At 32.0% G+C, this 12,919-nt stretch overlaps 2 protein-coding genes across 2 annotated transcripts in view; both read right to left on the bottom strand.

Moving 5' to 3' along the window:
• Window positions 1-8,791: 8,791 nt before the first annotated feature.
• On the bottom strand, window positions 8,792-11,102 carry LOC18047284 (disease resistance-like protein DSC1). Its single transcript, XM_024187302.1, has 3 exons — window positions 10,860-11,102; window positions 9,556-10,740; window positions 8,792-9,445 (listed from the first exon to the last, which is right to left on the bottom strand). Exons 1-3 carry the CDS (start codon window positions 11,100-11,102, stop codon window positions 8,792-8,794), a joined length of 2,082 nt encoding a protein of 693 aa, XP_024043070.1.
• A 1,325-nt stretch (window positions 11,103-12,427) lies between these two features.
• LOC112099819 (toll/interleukin-1 receptor-like protein) overlaps window positions 12,428-12,919 on the bottom strand; it is a gene marked incomplete at its 5' end in the record, with an annotated part of 1,369 nt that continues 877 nt past the window's right edge. Inside the window, 2 exons of the mRNA XM_024187301.1 lie at window positions 12,428-12,432; window positions 12,501-12,881. Of these exons, the coding sequence (XP_024043069.1) occupies window positions 12,428-12,432; window positions 12,501-12,881 (386 nt within the window). The remainder of the gene's footprint in view (window positions 12,433-12,500; window positions 12,882-12,919) is intronic.

Genomic DNA, 12,919 nt, shown 5'->3' with positions numbered 1-12,919 from the left:
ATTATTTTTATCATAATTTCTTATAATAAGTATTAAATTATTTATTTTTAACTTAAAAATTCTAAAAATTAATATTTTTATGTTTATACTCTGATAAAATTTAAATATTAAATAAATAAATAGTGCAGGATTTTTAAATTCTTCTAAAATCCAATTTTCTTTACCGCGGGATTTATATTAAATTTTTGCAATTAGTCATCATACTTTGAAAGTCAGAATTATCATCATGCTTATTCGTTAAATTTGTGTGATCAAATCTTCTCATACATGTGGACATTTGTTTTTTTTTTTTTTCGTTTTTTCTAAATCGAACCGAACTTTAGAGAAAAAAATCGAACGGGTTGGGAAGTTGAGAACCAGTCAGTTTGTTATCAGTTCGGCTCAAATATCGATCGAACCAGAAAACTGATGGGTTCTCTCATTCAAAACTTAAAAATATTTTAAAATTAAAAAATAAATAACTAAATAAGCTGAAAAAAATTAAAAAAGAGGAAAAAGCTTTAACCCCAAGTCCTAACCTCTCTGAAGCCTCTCGCCTCTCTTACGGACTACCCCTCGCTCTCTCTCACACACACACACACACACACCATCGCAGTCAGTCACACACCTTTCCACCGCCGGAAAATCGTCAGACTCAGCAGCGCCATTTCCGTCGATCTTCTTGCGACAGTGATCGTCTTCTCAGCCGGCCCGTCGCCTCAGTCATCGTCGCCAGCCGTTGCCGTCGCATCCTTGCTCAGTCGTTGTCGCGCCAGTGATGGTGAGTTATGTTGAATTTGTTTTCTGATTATTGTTCCTTAATTATTATTATTATTTTGAGTTGGTTACTAGATAAATGTTTAAGTTTTATGTTGCTATTTTTAGTGTATTTGGGCTTTGGGGAAAATTGGAAAAATATGGTTTAATTTTTGTGTTGCTCGTCGCAGGCTTGTAGCTTTTAGTGTATTTGGCTTCATATTTTTTTATCGAAAAAAGTTATGGTGCTGTGCTGCTGTTATTAGCATAGGCTTAGGCAATGGGATTGATTTTAATTTTCAATGATTTTATAATTATGTGATCAGTGAGGTTGAAGATTGTGAGGAGTGTGAATAAAGGGTGGGGTTATAGTCGTCATTTCCTTAATTTGTTCTAATCTGAATCCGAAATATCACCCAAATGCGAAGTTTGAACTCATCCGAACCAATCTGAATCCGAACTTATCCAAAATATTCATCCGATCCGATTTATTTTGGATGGGATAGGATTTGAGATTTGGATTGGAATCGGATGGATTTTTTCCCAATCCAAATGTAAAGTTGCCCAGCCCTGATTTCTAAATCCTCCTATGAGGTTAGCTAATTACATATTGATTGCGATTATGGGATTTCTGGCTTCTTAGGGAGAAAAGGAAGAAAAAAATAGAAAATAAAAAAGAATTTACATGTAAAACTTTGGGCATAGTTTGATATGAATTTAGTTGAGGAAAACTTTAATTTCTTATTTGTGTTAGTATCAATGATCTGTATATTACTTATTGGGGCCTTATAATGTGAATGTCGAATCAGGTTGCACCATTGACAGCGGGAATGGCAGTTGCTGCTGCTGCTTATGCTGGTAAGTATGGCATCACGGCCTGGCAGGCATTCAAGGCACGAACGCCGACGGCTAGAATGTGGAAATTTTCCGAAGGTGGTTTTCAGCCTGTCATGACAAGGAGGGCAGCGGATATGATACTTGGAGTCAGGTACAATTGATATCCGCTTGTCAAATCTTTGTTAAAAGAAAATCAATTTTTGCTAGCAGAACTACTCAAATGTAGTTCGACTTCATTATTTCTGTACTCATTTCTCACGTCGGCGTGTAATCCACTGGCTTGCACGCTTCCTCTGCTCCACGGAATAGTCCTTGATGCATTGCCGTATCGGTGCACAGACTCTTACTCCTATCAAGTAAAATTGATTCACGTATGTAAATATTTTAATTTGATTCGAGTGAGATACAGGCATCCCAGCAAAATTGATTCACGTATACAGTTACTTCGTGGCATAATTTGATTGGAGAGATATGCACACAGCTATCTTTATGAAAGATTCTGTAACTTCTCAGGGTGACATTGAGGAAGAACAATCAACAATGAGATTAACAACTCTTACCGTAGAACAAGTAACTCAACAAGTTGCTGCCTTCATACTTCTACTTCTCAAATTAGTTTGTCATCCAAAAATTGTGATACAGCTTTAAAATTTCATCGTTCTCATGCTCTCTGGGCAGAAGAGCTGGCTGTGGTATTTACAAAGAATTGGGAGGATAAAAACGAAAAGAAAAAACCCTAGTAAATTTGTTGTGGGATATTGTTTTTCATTGGTAAAGCTGTATGCTACTGTTTTTCATTCACTGGATGAATTGGTAACGCTGTACGCCCTTTTGGTATCTCCTTCACATGGAGTTTCACCCATTTCGGTTTTCTGCTCAAGAGGACCTTGAGGGCTTCCAAAAGATTTTTCCATAATCATTTTTTATCATCACTTTCTTTTTTAGCTTGAGAAGCATAGTTTTTATATCATCTTAAAATCTGTAATTGTTGTATACCTTACCTATATGTGTTGATAAATTCTAATGAAATGTTGGATACAATTAAATTAAGGAAAAAAATAAATTATCTATTTTTTTCAAACTCAAATACAATTAAATATATCTCCAATTAAAGTGAATGACTTATTCTACACTACCGACTAATAAAAAGTGCAATCTCTTAATCCACGTTTTGAGTCTCTATCAACTCTGATAGTGACGATGATGGTAAAGTGGATGTGAAGGTGAAGGGTAAATGAAAGTAATACAATATTATTTAGAATTTATATGGTTTCATTAAATTTGGGTTTAATAGGGTTTTACATCTCGAGACAATAAAATGATAATTTTAGAAACATTGGAGACATTCTTATATAAAAATTAAATAAAATAATTAACTCAGTATGTTTCTTGACTCCTTCTAAACAATTCATTATCTCTCCTTACACTAGACTTAAGCAAAAAAAAAAAAAAATGTTCCTATTTATAATTGTTTGCTTTATTTACTTGGCCTATTCAATGTTCCCGACAAATAATGCATATATGCGTCTCAAAATTGACATCAAACAACCTAGCGCGATTTCTTTCATGGCTATCACTTTGTGTGCAGGTCAAATTAAAAAAAAAAAAAAAAAAAAAAAAAAAAAAAAAACCAATCAATCAATAATAAGATAGAGAGTAAAGGCTATTGCCTTGTGCAGTCAAGAAAACTGAAAGAGTGGAAGAGGAAAGAGATTCAATATTTTTTAAATTCGAAGTAATTAATTAACCTCATTCATATCATGTGATTCTTATTAAGCGAATAATATATTTTCAAAATATTTTATTGAATAAACTACACTCATCATTCATCTGTGGGTATCATATTACTTCAAGGAAAAAAAATTGAGATGATTTTTCCATTGCTCAAGAAATAATTATAATGCAATTGTTACAGGGGCGTAGTTTCAATGAAATAATTTATGATATGTTTTTATGAAAGATCTATGTATAAAAAAAATGCAACAAATGAATGACTAATTAATTCTAACAAAAAAAAAAAAAAAGAAGCACAAATGCAGTAAATTCGTTTTGTCTTTCTCGCAAGTGATTTTGCAGGCGTTATATTCTAGGAGCCTATGTATTTTATTACGGTTATTACTTTGATAAAGGGCTATGATTGTATCTAGAATAATTAAATAGAAATAAGATTGCGAAATGCATTGTACGGATCAATTAACAGTTAATCGGCATCTTCTCTATTTGCAATCAGCAATGACAAAATTACAAATTACAAATTACAAATATGTGCTTGACATAGCCTTATTCATCTGCAACTTCCTTTCATTCTTCTTTCTTTCTTTTTTTTTTTTTTTTTTGAGAGAGAGAGGGCAACTTCCTTTAATTCTAAATTAGGAATTTTTTGGCCCTTTCAACTTAACCTTACTAAACATCTTCGATCCTTCACTAAAATCAAGATTTTCCAGTCTCCTTAGCAACGTCAAAAAGACTAAAATACCCTTCAGGCATCAAAATTTCCCAATAATACATGGAGATGAAAAGAATTTATTCTGTGACTGTTCTAATGCTATATTGATGGTGTGTAAGACATTACAATTGCAGGAAGAAGAGGATGAAATTGATAGAAATGGAAATAGTAATATATACGTGTCAAGTGCTGACAGCTTTCTTGTTTGCTTTGCTTCGGGTTGCCATGTAGAAGAATTTTCAACAGACCATAAAAAATACAATATCAACCGAACAATATTTTATTATGCAATATCTTTTTTTCTTTTTTCGGGTGAGACTAATTAATTTAACTTCAACTTTTTATAAAAAGCTTTTGACATTAATTTTTTTTTTAATATTTGTTTTACATTAAAAAAAGCTGTTATATATTTTTTTAAATTTTGAATATCTACCATTGGATTATACAAAAATAATGGATGAGAATTTATGTCAATATTTGAAATTAAAAATTTTAAATTAGAATCCCTTGTCCTTTTCTAATACTTTTTAAATAAATTATTCAGTGTAATATGACAGCTGAAATTTGTACAAGGTAATCTGAAAATTAAACGAATCTAAAATCTAAAAATAATTTTCTGTTGTTTTTGTTTGGTTTCGTTTTGTCATTCCTTTGTGAAACAATACCGCCGGTTCACCCACAGTTAATCATAAAATTAATCAATTTAATTAATTTAACGATCGGTTTGTTCAAGTAAATTACTAAATAAAATGTCTTAACATTGATGTTCCATTATCTTCGTTTCCGTTTATAGTAACTCAATTCTTTCACATCCGTATGAGTAGAGTTTGAATCTCCAACTATATTTGTGTCGATCTGAAAAATTTTACGTTCTTTTCCTTAGTTATATGAAAACATGACACGTATGTAACACAGGGTAAAGGCCACTACTGTGATGGAATCAAAAAGGAAAGCTGATAAGAGGATCTCCAATCAGTTGCTTTCCGTGGCTGTTGAAAGAGACCAAATTTGCAAAGGCAGTGGTCTGCGGGTCCCATAATAATTTTATTTTTATTTCTTTTTCCTTTTCCAACTTTCGTTAAATTCAATTTTTGATATAATTTTTGAATTTGACGGTTAGAAATTTATGGTCGGCCTATTTTATTCATTTTAAAATGAAATCCGCAATGATGGATCCACAGTGGGTTTTTAATCTTCCTTCTAAAATCTCTACTGATTTGGAATCTTCTATGCTTTCTAATTTACTTAGAGCATCTCCAAAAGACTCTTCAAATAAGATTCTACTTCTTATTTGAAGAGTCATATCAATATTAAACACTCCAAAAGATACGTTAATTTAGATTCTTCAAATAAGATTTGTTTCTCACTCTTCAATATTGCTGAGTGAGTTTTTCTCTCTTCTATTAATATTTTATTATTATTTATTGAAAAGATAAGACTGCAATAATTATTATTTATGTTTCTTTTAAAAAATATAATGACAATTCAATTTGATAGTGGGAAATATTTGATTAAAATAATATTAATTTATTCTTATTTGGTGAGTCTTTTGGAGGGGATTATATTTTTTTATACACTTATTTGCCACATCAGTAAGTAAATTGAAATTTAAAGAGTAAAATTTAAAGACCCTTTTGGAGATGCTCTTAGCGTCTAGAACAATCAGTAGCCAGCCGGAATTGTGGGCCTTATTTTATGGCAGTGCTTGTAATAGAGATGGGCCAATCGTGGGGCCACCCTGGGCTTAGGTATCGGGCCGCCCGGCCTGTCCTGTTGGCCTGCCTGTGATTTCTGTTCTATTTTTATGTATTTTCCCTTGACTTTTCTGTTTCATTTCTTAAATCTCCATTGATTAACTTTCAATTAACCATAAAATAAACTAAGGAATCATTTTCTCGAACGCAGTTATGATTTTAATAAAGGGGCGGACCATCTAGAATAGTATATATAATTCTGTTTAATTAATAAGTTGAAAAAACCCATCAAGAGAAATTATAATATTATGAGCTTGACACGAACTCTTCACTAATTCCAAAAAAATGAGTTGTTTTATAAGGATTGTGGTTGGATTATTAGGTCTTATAATTTGAATATAAATAGGAAAATAAAATAAAATAGGTCGCAGTCGATGTATTCGGTACACTTCGCTGCTCTCAACTTAGTTAATTTCTTTATTCCCTCGCGGGCACCATATGATGGGTCCAAGATGAGACCTACGATAATCAATCTCATGATTTAGTATGGCTACCAAATGGCTAGTGTTATTTTGTGTTTGGTAGAAGAGATTGATATTTAGTTTTAACTTAACCATTCAACTAAGTAGAAAATAAATAAAATTAAATAAAATGTTAGGATATTAATTTAAATAATAATATCGGGGATATAAATTAATTATGATATAGTTCATTACATAATTACACATGAGCATAGATGTATATGCATTCAAAAGTGCTCACAGCACTTTTCTCACCAAACTTTCCTCTGAATTTCCCGTAGCTGACTCCTTTCTTTGCGTTTTTCGAAATTTCCCGAAACTTTTCTATTTAATATATTATACTTTTTTTTCGGGTGAGACTAATTTAACTTAAATTAGAGAATCTTATCCTTTTTTAATATTATTTAAATAAAATTTGTCTATCTTTCATTTTATCAGTCTACTTTCTACCCATTAATTAAGACTTTTCCATTTTCTTTTTTCTTAAGATTTTCATTGACTATCTTTCAATAAACCATAAAAATTACTAAGTCATTTATCGAACAGTCAGATGACCATATTTCAAAATATCAACTACAAACTGCCCTTAAATATTTTATTTAATAGTTGAAGAATTGTTATCAGTGTGGACATCTACATAAAAATTATATTGAAACACAGCTAAAAGATAAAAATAAAATAAAATAGCACAAACATTATTTTAAATTATTATTTATAATTTTATTTTATCAATTTAATATTATAAATAATTTTATATTAATTAAATTTAATGAATGATTTAAAAATTTTAATAAAATAAATAAACTTATTTATTTATTTAATATGAAAAATATATAAATATAAATTAACTATGGCGTGGACTTTCATTGGATTTCCGGCGGAACTTCGCCGGACTACCGCAGGAATTTCGTCGGACCACCACCGACACACCGAAACTTTTCCGGACCATTATCGGATCTCCACTGGAACTTCGCCGGATCACAGCTGGTACACCGGATCTCCACCGAAACTTCGCCGGATCACTGTTGGAAATAACCGGCCGGCGTTGACTTCCGTTGACCGGCGTTTACTTATGTTGACCGGCATTGACTTATGTTGACCGACTTTTATTTATATTAAATTATATTAAATAGTTTAATATATTAAATTATTTTATATTTTATATTAAATATAAATCATGAATTGTTTTAGAACTTTTTGAAATTAAAAAAGTTTGGTATTAATATTGAATTATATTTTATTACTAATATAGATAATTTAATATTTAAAGTAAAGGATAAATTTGTCTAACGAAAAAAATTATAATTCTTTTCCCTATCAAATTTTATGTCAAACCGAATAATGAAATTTAATTTCATTATTCTTTTCCACTCCTCTCTTCTCATTTCCCCTCCATTCCACTCTTTTCCTCTCCTCCCCTTTCTTAAAACTAAACACCACCTTAGTGTATTTTCAAAACGCTTAGGGCTCGTTTGGTAATGTTTTTTGCTTGGTGTTTTAAAAATTGTTAAAACATGTAATCTTCAGAAGCATATAATATAAGAACACTTCCACAAATTACTATAATTTCATGCAGTAGAGATTGAAGAGTTGAATTCCACTTATAGACACCGACCTCTTGTTTTGTCTAATTTTAATAATGAAAACAACGACAGAGGATTAACTGATGCTTTGACTTATTAGCAGATTGCAATGAGTTATTAACTGATGCTTTGACTTATTAGCAGATTGCAATGAGTTATTAACTGATGCTTTGACTTATTATTTCTACAACTAAGGGGTGTTTATTTTTTTGACTTAATAACTTAATTTTAATAAGTTAAATCATTAAGTCTATTTGTTTTTTCAACTTAATGAAGATTTTCAACAATTAAGTCATTAAGCTATTAAGCTAATTTTTTTAACTTTTTACTTAATCTATAAAAAGTGTGAATCCTATCATTAAAAGATATTTTTCAATATATCCCTATCTAATTAATTAATTGCCATCCTTAATTAAATAAAATTTAATAAGTAGCATTATTACCCATCTGTATTTAACTTGTGAAAATATATAGTGATAGACTATTATTTTTTATCTTTTTATTTTGTTCAAATTAACATTATTATCTTCATAATTTTTTATAAATATTTTTCATATAAAAATATCACAAGCTATAATAAAATTGACTAACATATATGATATATAATATTAAAGAGTTATATTCAATTGAATATTATTTGAGATGTTTATTATTTATTTAACAATATAATTTGTATAGGGATAAATGTAAAAATATTAATTTTCAGATTTTTTAAATTAAAAAAACAAACAACTTAATGTTTATTTTTAGCTATTCAGAAAAAAAATGTCATTCAACTCTATTTAGAATTCAGATTAATTCAGATCTTTAGATCTCAAACAAAAAAATAAACGCCACCTAAATTAAATAAAATAAGGTATTTTCAAAAGCAAAAAGGAATACACAGATAAAACATCGTCTTAAACAAATCATAATCTAGAATTAGAGCATTTTGGACATTGTTAAAAGAATTCGTGAAAACGGGTGATTCATTTGTTAAGGAGTGTTGATTTGATCGGCTCTGCAAATTCTCTTCGTACTCGGTTCCAATTCCTCTTCATCCGAAGTTCCACTCGCGCTTGCCAAATCATCCAATTTCCAAACTTCGGTCGCAAAATTGAGAGTTGAAGTGTTGGCTTTGGTCTCGTTGGGATTTGCATATACTGGACACACTCCACAACGTTTCACCCCGTGACCATACGCGGCATCCCCAACGGCAGGGGAGAACTCAAAGGAGACAGTTGTATGGTTGTTACCATCAGGAAACCCAACATTCATACAGAGACAAAATCCAAGTATGACGTGATCTGAATCAATTGGGTATTGAAAATCTTCGCAATGGTTATACCGATTAACATGTTTGGCTTCAGAGAGAGTCTTTGTTTCTAAGCGGAAGCCATACCCGACGAACATGGATCTGGATGGACTCTTGAGTGAGTTGAATTGACGTCCGTCTCCAATTGTATCTGAACAATCAAGATCTTGCTTAAAATCAACAACAGCACAAAAAGCAAACCCAATTAAGTTTCTGCCAAAAGAATGCGATGGCAGTTGAATACTTATCAAATGTCCTGAACTTTGATTGCCGAACCAGTCAGGAATTTCGCTCCCAGGTAAAGCAATTATGCATGTCTTGAGTTCAAGACCTTTCTGTGAAATGACATTTAAAAAAAAAAAAGAAAAAAGAAATTGTAAAATGAAAACTATGATTTCAGAGAAAACAAAGAGGGACAGAGTAAAAGAAAGAGGGAAGTTCATACCTTGTTTTTTGCTGTTTCATCTATTCGTCTCAGTAAAGCAATTGTCATATGCTGAATTCTTAGTCGTGAATCTGCCAAAATCCTGTTGTTTGCTTTTTCATTCAGTTTCAAGCAGTTAGTAAACCGGAGCGAAATTTCTAGCGTATTGCCACCAGTAGGGTTGTGGGAGTATTTGGATAGCTTTTCGAGTACGGATGCATCTAGTTCTTCTAGAGGTGACCGAATCTCTGGCAAAGATTGGAGCAACTTGCAATTCCTTGCTCTTAGAAATCGTAGACGCAATGGAAGTTCTGGTAATGACTGAAGCATGTTACAGCCGCTCAAATTAAGAAATCCTAGACACGATGGAAGTGCTGATAATGACTGAAGCATCTTACAATTATTCAAGTTAAGACTACTGAGCTGCGACAGTTGCTTGATACTTGCAGGTAAACTCTCAAAGCTATTTCCACTTAGATTTAATAGTTTCAGTGAGGATAGACAGGCAATATCTTGTGGAATTTCCGTTACAGCACAATCACTTATATCTAGAGAGTCCAAAGATGATGAACCCGATGATAATAATGGAGGCAATGATACCAAATTTTTGCATCTAGAGAAGAAAAGCGCTCTAAGTACGTTTGAATCTGCAACAGAGGATGGTAGTTGACTAATAGCTGATCCTTCTGTAAAGATGTAAGCCAAAGATTTTAAATAGCCAATGTTATCCGGCAACTTATCAAGTTTAGAGCAACCCCTTACGCTCAATGATTTAAGCCCCAGTAGATTTTCAAATGAAGATGGCAGCTCTGTGATTGCCGTCCTTTCTAAACCGATGCTTTTTAAATGTTCCATTTCCTCCAAGATTTCCGGGAAACGCTCTAGGTTTAAGCAGTCATCAAGATGAAGGTCAACCAAAGATTTCAATTTACAAAACCTAGTTGAAATCCTCTTCAGCCGTTTGCAATCCGTCAAATCCAACTCTTCAAGATCAGTTAGGCACTCTATTGATGATGGAACTTCTTCTATTGCAGACTGGCCTAAGTATAGCTGTGTAATTTTCCCAGAAATCTGTGGGAACTCTTTGAGATTAACACAAGAGGAGAAATTAATAGTTACTGGACAAACAAAATGAAGATTGCTTGGAAAGGACCTAAGACTTTTGCAGCCCTCAAAATTCAACATACTGAGATACTTGAAAGCTTTCTGTAATAAAAGACATACAAAGACTACGTTAATTAAAAAGCAACATTGAAATCAACAATTAATTATATGCATATTTAAAGAAAGAAAATTTGATGATTTAGTATTAGTACAAAACTTACCTTTTTTCCTTCCCAAGTTTGCTCAACCTTACTAAAAGGCAAACTCAGTGCTACAATGTTCTTCGGCTCGAAATTAGATGGCAGTGTTCTTGATGGATATTTATGCCAGTGAAGATATCTCAAGTTTTTTGGAAGATAATCTAGGCCATCTGGAAGTTGCACTTTAGAGTCTGAAAGCTGCTCTTCAATGCTTGTACCCAGAAACTTAGGTATATAAAATTTAAGCATTCTCAGATTAGGCATATTTGTGAAGGCTCTTGAGTCTAAATTGATGCCTTTTATTTTGTACAAATTCAGAAATATACCTTCAATTGCATCGGTCCCCTTATAAAGAAAAACAAAGAATGAGTAAGCCTGAAACCCAAAAGAATAACTAAGAGCTCCTTAAACAAGAACACATTTTGCAATCTTTTATTTTATTTTTTAAAATATTAAATATCTATATGCGAGAAAAGAAAATTTTGGGGACCATTGCAAAATTAAACTACCCAAAAAAAAAAAAAATCTGAACACCGTTCAAAATTTCAAAATTCTCTCTAATTTACAAACCTGTTATCTTAATATCTAGAAGTTGAGAAAATAGGGCCTATTTGATTGGTATAAGATTTCAATATTTTTTTTTTTCAGTCGACAGAATTCAAAATGTTAGTTCAAAATTAGGGGAAAAAAATGAAAGTCATTTTTTCCCCAGCTATAATTGTATTCAAGTCAAATTCAGAAACGACCCTTTTCGAAAAGATTTAGCTATCTTGCAGCCTCCGTAAGTTATATTTAAGCTAAAAAAACGTGATTGGAGGTAGAACATATAGGCCAATCAGTCCATTTTATTATTATTAGGGACTGCAGCTTAAAAAAATAAAATTATACTCTAAACACATTTACTTTTTTGAAAAAAAATATAATTATATTGAAGTAGAACCAGGCGGGCCAATCCTCATAGCACTCACTTTGTTCTGACACTCTTCACTAAATTTGAAAAAATAAAATTGTACTCTAAACACATTTATTCAACATTCGAAAATTGATAAAATCTGGAGTTTTCTCTAAAAATTTAAAATTTGAAAACTTGTTCTCTTGACACCCTCAGTCATTAATTTTACCTAATTATAGTTTTTATGATTTTGGTTGTTTTGTTCATAAAAATACTTTTACTAAAGGATGTTCTGGTAATAATAAAATTTATAAAAAAGCATGGCTGTGCTGTATGGTTGGAAAAATATGAGTGCATAACTCCAAACAAATAAAAGATTTGAAAAATAAAAAAGGGGATTCTTACTTTATTATGCTTGAGTACGCGGCGGATTTCCTTAGGATCCCACAACCTGCTGCGTTTGCCTGGCTCTTTCTCAGATTCTTGGCGAACAATCTCTCGGCCCATTTCTTGCAATAAATCATGCATTCGCAAGCAGTTATCTGATATTGTTATGAGTGACTTGTCAATAAGGACATCCAGTCCATGAGACTTAGAATCATCAAGAATCCTTACCACAAAATCTTTATCCTCTTTCTCAAAGAAACACGCAATATTTAGAAATATACTCTTCACCTTGGGCGTTAATTCATTAAAACTAATCTTTAATATGTCATAAATATCATGAATATCAGATTCACAAGTCCGATTTAAGTCGTACAATACATTACCCCAATGTCTTTTGCTCTTGAGGGAAGAACCCAACACTTTAAGAACTAAGGGATTGCCTTTGGCATACCGTACAACACTCCGTGAGCGCCATTTGAGATCTTCAGGACAATGACTTTCTTTAAAAGCGAAGTTACAAAAATGCTCGAAAGCCTCACGAAATTTCAATCCATTAACCCCATATATTTTCTCCTTCTCTACTCCAAATTTTTCGAGGACTCCTTTATCCCTGGTGGTTGCAACAATTCTACTTCCTGAACCATATTGTTCAAGCCCTCCAATTAAACCCTCTAATTGTCCAACTTTATTCACATCATCGAGTACGATCAACACCTTCATGCGTCGGACCCTCTCTTTCGTAAATTGTGGAATATTGGGACCAGCTAATTCAAGTTTTTCACTTAATATTGTTGAAAGCATT

This window comes from Citrus clementina, unplaced genomic scaffold (assembly GCF_000493195.1).
Source record: "Citrus clementina cultivar Clemenules unplaced genomic scaffold, Citrus_clementina_v1.0 scaffold_3, whole genome shotgun sequence".
Lineage (NCBI taxonomy): Eukaryota > Viridiplantae > Streptophyta > Magnoliopsida > Sapindales > Rutaceae > Citrus > Citrus x clementina.
This window is presented reverse-complemented; position numbering and strand designations above follow the sequence as displayed.

Bases quoted from the DNA above. Each gene is read 5' to 3' on its own strand.
- LOC18047284 (XM_024187302.1), bottom strand. From the start codon at position 11,102: ATGCCTAATCTGAGAATGCTTAAATTTTATATACCTAAGTTTCTGGGT. The intron at 10,741-10,859 runs GTAAGTTTTGTA...CTTTTATTACAG, and splicing joins AAACTTGGGAAGGAAAAAAG to AAAGCTTTCAAGTATCTCAG. The intron at 9,446-9,555 runs GTATGAACTTCC...GTCATTTCACAG, and splicing joins ATGAAACAGCAAAAAACAAG to AAAGGTCTTGAACTCAAGAC.